Source organism: Trichechus manatus, unplaced genomic scaffold (assembly GCF_000243295.1).
Source record: "Trichechus manatus latirostris isolate Lorelei unplaced genomic scaffold, TriManLat1.0 scaffold00163, whole genome shotgun sequence".
In the NCBI taxonomy this organism is placed as follows: Eukaryota; Metazoa; Chordata; class Mammalia; order Sirenia; family Trichechidae; genus Trichechus; species Trichechus manatus.
The window spans coordinates 2,402,988-2,414,484 of NW_004444099.1; the positions used below are offsets into that span (position 1 = coordinate 2,402,988).

General features: G+C 40.7%; 1 protein-coding gene across 2 annotated transcripts in view; it reads right to left on the reverse strand.

The window, feature by feature from the left end:
• The window catches only part of MYPN (myopalladin), a 114,589-nt gene that overhangs the window by 60,404 nt on the left and 42,688 nt on the right, over window positions 1-11,497 (reverse strand). For both annotated transcript variants that reach the window (XM_004386403.1, XM_004386404.1), the window contains 3 exons: window positions 9,388-9,439; window positions 7,172-7,286; window positions 5,995-6,066 (listed from right to left, as the gene is read on the reverse strand). In XM_004386403.1, the coding sequence (XP_004386460.1) occupies window positions 5,995-6,066; window positions 7,172-7,286; window positions 9,388-9,439 (239 nt within the window). The remainder of the gene's footprint in view (window positions 1-5,994; window positions 6,067-7,171; window positions 7,287-9,387; window positions 9,440-11,497) is intronic.

Sequence of the window (11,497 nt, forward strand, 5' to 3'; positions counted from 1 at the left end):
ATAAAACCAAAAAAGCCCAAGCCCATTGCCATGGAATCGATTCCCACTCAGTGAGCCTGTAAGACAGAGTAGAACTGCCCCATAGGGTTTCCAAGGCTGTAAATCTTTACAGAAGCAGACTGCCACAGACGACCACATCTTTTTCTCAAGGAGTGGCTGGTGGTCTCTAACCAGCGAGGTTTAGGGCTAGTAGCCAAGTACTTTACCTCTGCACCACCAGGCCTCCTTTCCTAAGAAATACAAGGGTTGGGATAACCATGTGGCTTTAGCTGTAAAAACTCGTTACCATTGAGTGGATTCCAACTCATAGCGACCCTATAGGATAAAGTAAAACTGCCCCATAAGGTTTCCAATGACCGGCTGGTGGATTCGAACTGGTGACCTTTTTGGTTAGCAGCCGGGTTCTTAACCACCTCGGAAATGTATGTTAGTTGGTATTGTGACAGCCAGGGGGCGCTGTAGTTCCATGTTAGTGTTTTGTTCCCTTAGCGTTCCCAAATTTGTTGAAGTAATTCGGGATGGGATTAGTGCAGAGTGGTTTCTGAATTAATAAAGAGCTATTTGCCTGAAGGAGCCCTGGTGGCGCAGGAATTAAGAGCTCGGGTGCTAACCGAAAGGTCGGCAGCTCGAATCTACCAGCCGCTCCTTGGAAACCCTATGGGGCAGTTCTACTCGATGGCAACGGGTACTTGTCTGAAAAATCTGTTTATTCCTTGTCTACCCAAAACAACATCTGGTGACATGGATGTAATGCTCTTAATGAAAACCAAACCAAAACAAACCAACCGTTGCTGTCCAGTCAATTCCGACTCATAGCGATCCTATAGGACAGAGTAGAACTGCCCCATAGGGTTTCCAAGGCTGTAAATCTTCACAGACATCTTTCTCTCCTGGAGTGGGTAGTGGGTTCCAACCGCCAACCTTTGGTTAGCAGCCGAGTGCATAACCACTGCGCCACCAGGGCTCCTTTACAAAAACAGGAGTGTCAATCCAGTCTTGGGTGTGCTAGCAAGCGAGGGCGTACGCCTGCCACCCTAACATTTGAGCAAATTCTGTGATAAAATGCCAGTTTGTGGTCTATTGGAAACTTGAATGTAAATCAGATAGCTCTCTGGGATTCATATACAATGGAATTTCCATTCCTTCTTGAGGCAAATAAATTAGAAAGCAAAACCAAAAAATGGGTGGCACGAAATGATTACATAAATGGAATGTGGTAGGTTTATAAAACGGATATAGGAAGAATGAAGTTACCCTATATATTCTGACATGGGTTACAGTTCAGTTCAGCTCATATGAGCCGATTCTCAATTTGTAGTTGTTACACCAAAGCTCTGCTTGCAAAAGGACCTCCGTGAGAGACTATATTGCTCACAATTTAGTCCAGCATTGTTGTTGTGTGGCGTGGAGTCCATTCCGACTCATAGCAACCCTTTAGGATAGAGTAGAACTGCCCCATAGGGTTTCCAAGGCTGTAAATCTTTATGGAAGCAGACTGCCACATCTTTCTTCCGAAGAGAGGCTGGTGGGTTCAAATCACTGACCTTCTGGTTAGCTGAGCACTTAACCACTACTCCACCAGGACTCCCTAGACTGACCTTAGTTGATTGCTATTACTTTTTGACAATGAAGGCAGAGAACTATATTCTATTTGAGTGTCCAGCCAAGATACTGAGATACTACAGTGTATGGAATAGGCCCTGTAAGTGTCTGTGATGTGAGATGGAGGCTCGTTCTAGTTGTGACACATCAAAACTCAGTAAAGTAGGGCCAAGGATCTTACAAGCCACTTAGAAAAAGTTGTTGAAAGTCATATTTTTGGAAATTTTAGAATAATGATAATTGTTGTTGCTGAAAACTGTGCTTTTTTATAAAGTCTTATGGGAAAGAACAGGTTCACATTGCCACACATCAGAGTCCAAACCAGTTACAACATTACAACATGGTGTAGATGACGCCATCTTTGACAGCAGTAGGTCTTATGCTGTTACTAATGGCATGATCTGTACAGACTTGAGTTGATCACATTCATCTTGACTTTAACAAAGACAAATAAGACAAATGAAACAATCCACAACTAGCAAAGATTAAATTAGTTTTTGCTAGGAATTACGGATGTGGACTAAAGTGACTATAACCGAAGGTATACACCCTCCTGAGGTAAACAGTATCCAAAGTGTACATCTGTTTTCTATGTCACCATACTTATCATTCTTTGTAGGGTGACTTGAAAAGACTCTTAGAAGCCCGAAGTTGAAATGGAAGTTATTTACCACAGAATAACTATCAGCATGTGCGTGCTTTGTAAGCACTGTGCCAGGTGCAGAGATGTGAGTTGAAAGGACACGGTTCCTACTTAGTAGATCTAGACCCACAAATATAATGTAAACATCCTTGAGAAAGGGCACATCCCTTGTTGGTTAAACGATGTCAGCAACAAGGTTCATATCGTCATTTTATTCCTTTTTTTAATCCAGTAACCTTGAGGGAAGCTGCAAGTGAAGGCATACAGCCCTTTAGGCTAGAGGGTTTTCTTTTTTTTTAAATCAGTTTTTTACTGATTAAAAACTGTTTGAAGGTTTGTTTGCCCCTTGCTTGTCACAGGTACTCAGTGTACCAGTCGAGTCAGAAAAATCTCTGGAATTGTTGGCTTGGGGAAAGCAGTCTACGTAATCTTCAGAAATCTGGATCCGGCCATTGACTCAGTTATTTCAGGGTTTCCTGCCTCTGCTATTATATAATGAACCTGCTCTTCTTCACATTCTCGCTTCCCCTGCCCCCTTGCACTCTTCAAATTACTGCTGAAGCAGCTGGAGCCAGGGCTGCTGCAGCCTTGACGGCCCGCCAAAGCAGCTGCTGCTGGAGTGGGAGCAGCAACAGGAGTAAGATTCTAATTTGATCATCTACCTCTCTTTACACTCAAGAAGTGTGAGCCCTGTTTTCCCCCCTAAGCAGAGTGAAAGTGCTTTTCACACTGTATGAAGAATGGAGGATAGTGTCTCTCTATCCACAGTTCATTAAACAGTGTTTAAAAAACATAGGTATTGCCTATGAGTAGAGCAGTGAGCTAGCATATGGAATCCCATGGTCTTCTCTCAAACTCTGCCACTGTTTTTCATTTTGAATCTTGATGATCTCATCTCTAAAAAGCAGGCGAAACAAGTTAAATAAACTAGTGCTTATAGAAAACTCTACTCTCTAATTGTTGCTAAAATAAAAATAAAATACAGTGGCTTCTTGTTATTATTGGCAAAGAAATGTTTTGCTGGACAGTATAGAAAAGTGAGTCATAGGGGATGGAATGCCAGAGGTCCCCAAAGAAGTAAGTAGAGCAGGAATAACCCAAACAAACATATACAAATGATCTGTTATCATGGCTCATAGCCAAGTGATTACCATGTTCAGTGGCTCTGACTCAGAAATTTGCCAACGACACTGGCAGTGGCTATGATCTCAATCTTGCCCTCTGACAGAAACTAATGCAAGCACACCGTGCTGATTAAGTCTCTCTGGAATTTGAGCCACTGCCTGTCCTACTGCCCATTTACGAAGGCAAAAGCACACGTCCCAAGGGCTGAGAACATCTCATCAGAGTTTGGCTCTGCATACTAAAGACCGTCTTCCCACTGTGGATCTAAAACTTTCATAAATTTTATCTAACAAACAACGTATACTAATGATTAATTCATTTTCCCATTTATATTTATTAAAGGCATACCTATCTGCCAATCAGAGCATCTAATTGGAGGGGGTAATCAGAGTCACCACACAAAAGCAGCTAAAACTGATGTTCTAATCAGCCCATGAAAATTAAGTGTAATGAATAAGTGGATAGATAAGTCCTGTTGGAATTTCTGAAATAATACAAATAGCTTTGGACCTATTGTTACCTTTATGAACGCCTAGGTAGATATTAGAGATAATAATGGAAAAGAACCAGTTCCTGCCTTCAAGGTGCTTGGGAGAGATAGAAAGTAAACAGTTTTATTATTGTGATAAATAGTGTACCAGAGGTATGGCACAGGTGCAGGGAAGATGGGTCACCTAGGAGGATCTAAAATTGAGTGGAGATAAGGATGGCTGTCTGTTGCCTGGCTTCATGGATGGTGGTGAGGAAGAGAAGACAGGAGGAGACTTTAATCGGGACTGGGTAGAAATTAGTCTGTGGTTTAGTTGCTTTGAAAAGTCAGCACTGTCTCTAAAGTGTGACAAATGGGTGGGACAAGTTAAATTAAGTGTGCTGATTTCTGGGCCACTTAAACCCTTGTTTTAACGATAGGTGACGTAACAGTGAAAATAAAAGACAATAAGAGGTACCTCTGTTAGCTACACACACACACACACACACACACACACACACACACACACACACACAGGTCCAGCTTTGAAAATAGCAAAGCTGAAAGCTAAAATGCAGGTCAGGTTAGAAGAAATGAACCTGAAAAATGGAGAGGATCTTGTTTGACATGTTTGCCAAACTGATATGGACACGGGTAAATATGTCTCACTCTAGACTCCATGCTTGATTTTGGAAAACCATCTGGATGAGCTGATATGGCAGAATTCCCCTGAAATAGAGGCTTCTGTGGAAGTTGTGGATTTAGTTTTTCTTTTAAGGATCAGTACTCATGGAAAACAGACATCATTTGTTCGGTTTTGCTCTCAACCTGAGCTCTATTGATGTTTTGGGATGGATAGGTATTTGTTGGGGCGGGGGTACTGTATCCTATGCACGGTATAATGTTTAACAACATTCCTGGCTTCTACCCACTAAATGCCAGTCTCACAACCCTCCATTTGTGACAACCAAAAATGTCTTCAGACTCTGCCAAATGTCCCTGGGTTGGGGGGAAGGGGGAGGAGAATTAACCCTGGTTGAGAACCATTGCTCTAAACCAAAGCATGTTTCAAGATATTTCAAGAGAAAATTAATAAGTCTGTGGATCTAAATTTGCTTTTCGTACAAACAATAAATGGTAAATCCAGGCACAGATTCCATCCATTTGATCCTCATAATACCAAAAAAATCTAATGCAACTCAGTTTTTCACCTTTCACCTTATTGTCTTGGGCAACATGTCAACAAAGTCCATGTAAATATAAGGAAAAGAACAACAGACTGAGAATTGGTGCAACTTGTTTCTACTCCTGACTCTGCCAGTAACTGGTACTGTGACTTTGGAAGGGAGGCCTGGTGTTACAGTGGTTAAGCACTTGGTTGGTGGTTCAAACCCACCAGCCGCTCCACGGGAGACAGATGTGGCAGCCTGCTTTCGTAAAGATTTACAGCCTTGGAAACCCTATGAGGTAGTTCTCCTCTGACCTATAGGGTCCCTATGAGTCGGAATCAACTCGATGGTAACAAGTTTGGTTTATTTGTTTTGGTGACTTTGGATAAATCGCTTAGTCTCTCTGACCCTTCCTTAATTTTTTTCATTTGTAAATGAAGGAGCCTGACTAAAATTTCCAGCTCTAAATACAGAGATCATGAGACTCAGATTATGTTGCCATCACAATGGTTAATACCATGGAATAGAAAAGAAAGCTCTTTGTCCTGGAGTTAGGTTTTACATTAAGAGCATTTAACTCCATCTCCTGGCGCACCAAAGGCATGTCCGCGCAACTCGATTCTTTTGAAAGTCCAGACACCCCACCAGAGTAGTAAGTGACTAGAAATTGATCACCTGATGTTGAGGTGTGGCTGCGGTGTTTAACAACAATGGGATGATCATAGAGATCAATGTGGTGAAGGGGGACGGTAGTTCTCTCATTACAAAAACTGTTACTAGAAATCTGGAACTTGAAGTGACAGCGTTGTAACAACTACCAAAAAAACCCAAAATCAAAACCAAAAAAAGAAAAAAGACCAAAACCTATGTTGCACTTGTAAGAGACCCAAATTCTGAGATAGAATCAGTAAATCTTGGCTCCTTGGCTCCTACAACTTTGTGGTGCTGGCGTGTGTTTAAAGCCATGACAGAAATATTTTGATTACCTTTGTAAACACAGGAGCTGCAATGATAGGTTTTCCATCCAATCCTTGCAAATAGTTGGTAGGGCTCCGACACTGTTAGAAGGGAACCAATAAGAGTCATTAAGATGATTAGACAGACAGCTAGCTAGCTAGCTAGATAGATAGACAGATAGATAGAAAGACAGATAGATATAATGAATTTATAGAATTTCGTATATGAAATTAACTTCGCACAAAAAGACTGACATATCCTAAGTCTATGACTCACTGACTTCAAATTTAGGTCATGGTGACTGTAAAATATATGCCTCCCATCTCCTCTGCACATAAAGAGCTATATAATTAGCCCTGAAGGGCTTCCATAGAACCCCTGAGGCTCCACAGATCACAGCTTGAAAACCACTGGATTAGAATAAAATTTCACGCCTCTGCATTATTAAATGGGCTAGATAAGTAATTCTGTTTAAATTTTTTAAAAAAAGGTTGTAGATCAATATATTTAAATATGCTTACTTATCAATCAATGCATATATTGATAAGATAATATCAATATATCATGATAGCATGATTTCATGTTTTCAAGTATATGCATACATACATATTCTTATATATGCAGAGAAAATGCCTCAAAGTATGTGCTGTAAACTATTACTAGGAGATGCCTCCGACGGGTGGGGGTCCAGGAGTAGAAACTTTACTAAGTTTTTACTTAACATACTTCTGTACTTTCTGAATGTTTTTACAATATACATGTATTATTGTTATCAATTAAAAGGATGAGACCTTTAATATGCATGGTTGTTCCATCTTAGAAAGTAGAATTCTTTGCAGCTCCGTGAAGCTGAGTTTCATGGTGTAGAGTGTTTCTCCTGGGCCAGTGTGCGAGACAGCAGCTCATAGTACATGTAATTAACACCCTTCATAAAACTGGAATGTCAGAGATACTCGTTGCAAAGAGTTTATTTTCCTATGAAATTTGCCTATGAAGCTGGAGAATATGTTCCCAAAGCAAGAGGAACCACTGACATTAGACAAAATGATTATTGTGATCCTGAAAGTGTTGCCCAAGATCGTTAAGAAGTTACAATAAATGATTATTTTCCAGGAAGTGGCGTGATTATGCCATACACGATGATTGTGGTCATAGCGTCTGCATGTCACTGTCCACAGCACTTGTGTTTCCCTCAGATTCTTGTACCTGCTGGGTGGTTGACACACTGGGCTGGGCCACCGAAGGTTGGGCTGGTGGTGCCACTGGAGGAATGGCTGCAGAGGTAGTAGGAGGGGATGACAGCTCATCTGGCTTCTGGATTCTGAGAAATGATTAAAATATAGATTATGAAACAAACCTATTGTTGTGACAATTCTTTCAGCAGATCTACATAATGCCATCACTGCTTACATTTGGATATAATAAAAATATTCATTTAACAATATTCCAAAAATGTTTACCAGGGGCTTCTTTGCTACACACTTTGTTAGACAGTGATGAGTAAGATGAATAAGGCATTATTATGGATTGAATTGTGTTGCCCAAAAATATGTGTTGTAAATCCTAATCCCTATACCTGTGGTTGGAGCGCTGGTAACGCAGTGAGTGGTTAAGAGCTCGGCTGCTAACCAAAAGGTCAGCAGTTCAAATCCACCAGCCTCTCCTTGGAAACTCTATGGGGCAGTTCTACTCTGTTCTATAGGGTCGCCATGATTAAGAATCGACTTGTTGGCAATAGGTTATACCTGAGGTTCTAATCCCACTCAGGAATGGATTTTCTTTGTTACGTTCAAGAGGCAGTATTAGTGTAGGGTGTGTCTTAAATCAATCTTGGTTGAGATAAAAAAGAGCAGATTAATCAATCATGCAAGCAAGCACAAGTGGAGGGGAAGATGTATACCACATGATTGCCAAGGAATCTAGGAATAGAAGCTGAAGAGACAAGGACCTTCTCCCAGAGTGGACATAGAGAGCCTTACCCTAGAGCCAGCACCCTGAATTAGGACTCTAGCCTACTGTACTGTGAGAAAATACATTTCTGTTTGTTAAAGCCACCTCTTTGGGGTATTTCTGTTATAGCAGCACTAGATAACTAAGACAGACACCATTCCTGTCCTTGAGTTCCTTGCTCTCAGAGCAGCCGGGGAGTCAAATATATCAACAACGAACTGAGATTCAAGACAGAAGCATGTGCAGAGGATAATTTTTGAGATTTATTTTGTTGATGCCCTCTGTATCTTTTCCAGGTCAGGAAAATGATAGGATTAGAATTATCTTTTAGAAAATAACTGGCTGTAGTTTGGATGCTGGAAGGAGAGAAAAAGGCTGGAGTAGACAGGAAGACCACTAAGGAGGTAAGTGGCATAAAACAGGCAGGAAAGAATAAGGGTCTGAACTGAAACCGTCAGAAAGACAAGCGGGCAGTTGTTTACACTGGTTATGAATTCTCATTTCTGCACAAAAGCTAAAACCATTCTAACAGATATATACAAAAGGATTTTAAAGAATAAGACATGATTTCTGTCCTGAAGGAGCTTACCCTCCACAGAGGAAAACAGAACATGCAAACACAGTTAACAAGCCTCCGGTCAGTCTTGTAAATATTGCAGTTTGTTTCAGGTAATCTCAAGGAATGGCCACTGGGTCTGTTTCCAGTTTCTGTGCCTTCCGTCCACAGCCTCCTCTGCCTGAAATCCCCTTTGATCCCTTGTTTTGGGAGTGTCCACCTACTGGTCTTTTAAGACTCAGCTCAGGGTCACCAACTCTGCGAAGCCTTTCCTGATCTTGCCCTTCATTCACTGAGCAATAAATAGTCCTTTGTGCCAAGTCCTATATGCCCTATACATGGTTATATCATGGGATCTACTACACTTTAGTATTCTTAATGGCTATATGCGTGTAATACATTTTTTGGTAATACTTGCTATATATTTCTCTCTACTAGACTATGAGCTATTTGTAGGTAAGAAGCATCTGATTTTTCTTTGTATCTGTTGCAGTTAGTACAGTGTCTGGTATAGAGCAGGTGCTCTATAAACCTTAAGGAGCAGTTCCACTCTGTATCACATGGGGTCACCATGAGTTTATATATATATATAATTTAAGATCACCAGATATTGTGTTCTTGAATTTTTTAAACCACTGAGTTTTTTTTTACTCTGTAGATACAAGTATTATGACATTTCACAGGTGATACCTCATTTAAAAAATATTGGGAATATTAAAAATAATCTGCTAGGAAAGATTAAGTAAAAGAATTAGAGTATTCTCCAAATCTACTCAGTCTTTTCTTTTGAGGTCATACACTGGAGTCACCTTCTCCTGCAGATTTCAAGTTCTAATAACCAATTAGCAGCCTTCTCAGGATCTGGGGATGTTAAGGAAGAGGCTTACAGTCTATTAGATAGAAAATTTAGAATTACCGATTCATCTCTTCTTTGTTAGGGTCCCCTTCTGAGTCAGAAGAAGAAACCCCTGGAGAAATAAAAACAAGACATGAGATTTTTAAGATGATAATTTCTTAAACTGGTTCCTAGGCATTTGAAGGTTTATAGAGTCTTAGACCTAGAAATGAGCTCAGTGATGCCCTACTCTAATACCCATTTTTACAGATGTTGAAACAGACTCTAAGAAATTGAAGGTCTTACTTAAGATCACATGGCTATTTAGTGACAGAATTCAAATTTACTGGTCCAACTTCCAAGTGTTCTTGTAAGTAAGTCACCTGCTGACACCTTTGGACTAATAGAGTACATCTTTGCAGACTTTCTGGTGGCTGAAAATCTTCTTGGCCTACACAGATTGAACAAGAGAAGGGATTAAGTTGGATTCCAAATATTGTAGGGGTAGGTGGATGCTCTTCCGTTCAGTCCTAATATTAACAAGTTGCACTTCATCTTGGCAATGGGGGTGTTTGAAGCCCTACTGTCACAAAGAAAAAAGTTAGCTATCCAATCTCAGTGATGTTAGTAGAGCTTTGATCCCGGATTTAATTCTCAAGATAGTGAATTCCAGGAAGATATAACAGAGCTAAATTTGGAGGTATTTATTGTACTCCAAACATTTGAGGATTAAAAACATACCAATACACTTCTGTTTATGCATTTATTCAGTAAATGTTTATCGACTATCAACTATGTGCTCGGAACTATGTAAGGTATTAGAGATATAAAGAAGAATGAGACAGTCCTGGCTCTACAATCTAGCTGGTAAATGGGCATGTACACCATAGCAATACAATGTTAAGTGCTAAAATAAAAACTTACAAAAGGTATTACCAGTGATAAAGGTGCTAAAGATGGTCTCAAAAAACTCAGAGGATGAGATAAATAGGAACAAAAACTTGGACATATAAAGAACATAAGTTGATTTCTTCCCTAAAAGTAGTTATGTAAGTTTGGTGCCTGTGTAAATGCCTTCCCAAGCTTCCCAACTGGCCTCCTTGCTTCCACACTTGACTCCTTGCAGTATATTCTTAACAAACAGCCAGAGTGATCCTGTTAAAAACTAATCACAATCGATAAGTGGTATCTTTGGTGAAGGGTGAGACAGTACACAATACTGGGAAAGCTAGCACAACTTGTGCAAGGAAAGGTCATGGAAGCTCCATAGACATATCCAAACTCCCTGAGGGACTGAATTGCTGGGCAGAGGACTGTGGGGATCATGGTCTCCGGGAACATCTAGCTCAACCGGCATAACACAGTTTCTAAAGACAATGTTCTACATTCTACCTTGGTGAGTAGTGTCTGGGGTCTTAAAAGCCTGTAAGCAGCCATCTAAGATACTCCCCTGGTCTCACCCCTTCAGGAGCAAGGGAGAACGAAGAGAACAGGATACAAGGAAAAGATTATTCCAAAGGACTAATAGACCACAGCTACCAAGGTCTCCACCAGACTGAGTCCAGTACAGCTAGATTGTGCCCAGCTACCACCACTGACTGCTCTGACCGGGATAACAACAGAGGGTCCTATCCAGAGCTGGAATGGGATGTAGAACAAAATTCTAACTCACAAAAAAAGACCAGATTTACTGGCTTGGCAGACTGGAGAAACCCCGAGAGTATGGCCTCTGGACACCCTTTTAGCTCAGTGTTGAAGTCACTCCCGAGGTTCAACGTTCAGCCAGCGATTGGACAGCGCCATAAAGCAAAACGGGACTAATGAGGCACAGCAGTCCAGGAACAAGGACTAGAAGGCAGGAGGGGACAGGAAAGCTCGTGATAGGGAACCCAAGGTTGAGAAGGGACAGTGTTGACATGTTGTGGTGTTGTTAACCATTGTCATAGGGCAATATGTGTACTAACTGTTTAACGAGAAACTATTTGTTCCGTAAACCTTCATCTAAGGTACAAAAAAAAAAAAGAATTATCTATGTGAGATCAAATTGACAACAGCAACTCAAAAGATTTGATGGGAAGCCTGGGAGCAGTGAGTTGAAGATAATGGTGATGGAATAATTTGGAAAGGGTAGTGAGAATAGCAGCACAACTGGAAGAATGTAATCGATGTCACTGAATTGTACATGTAGAAA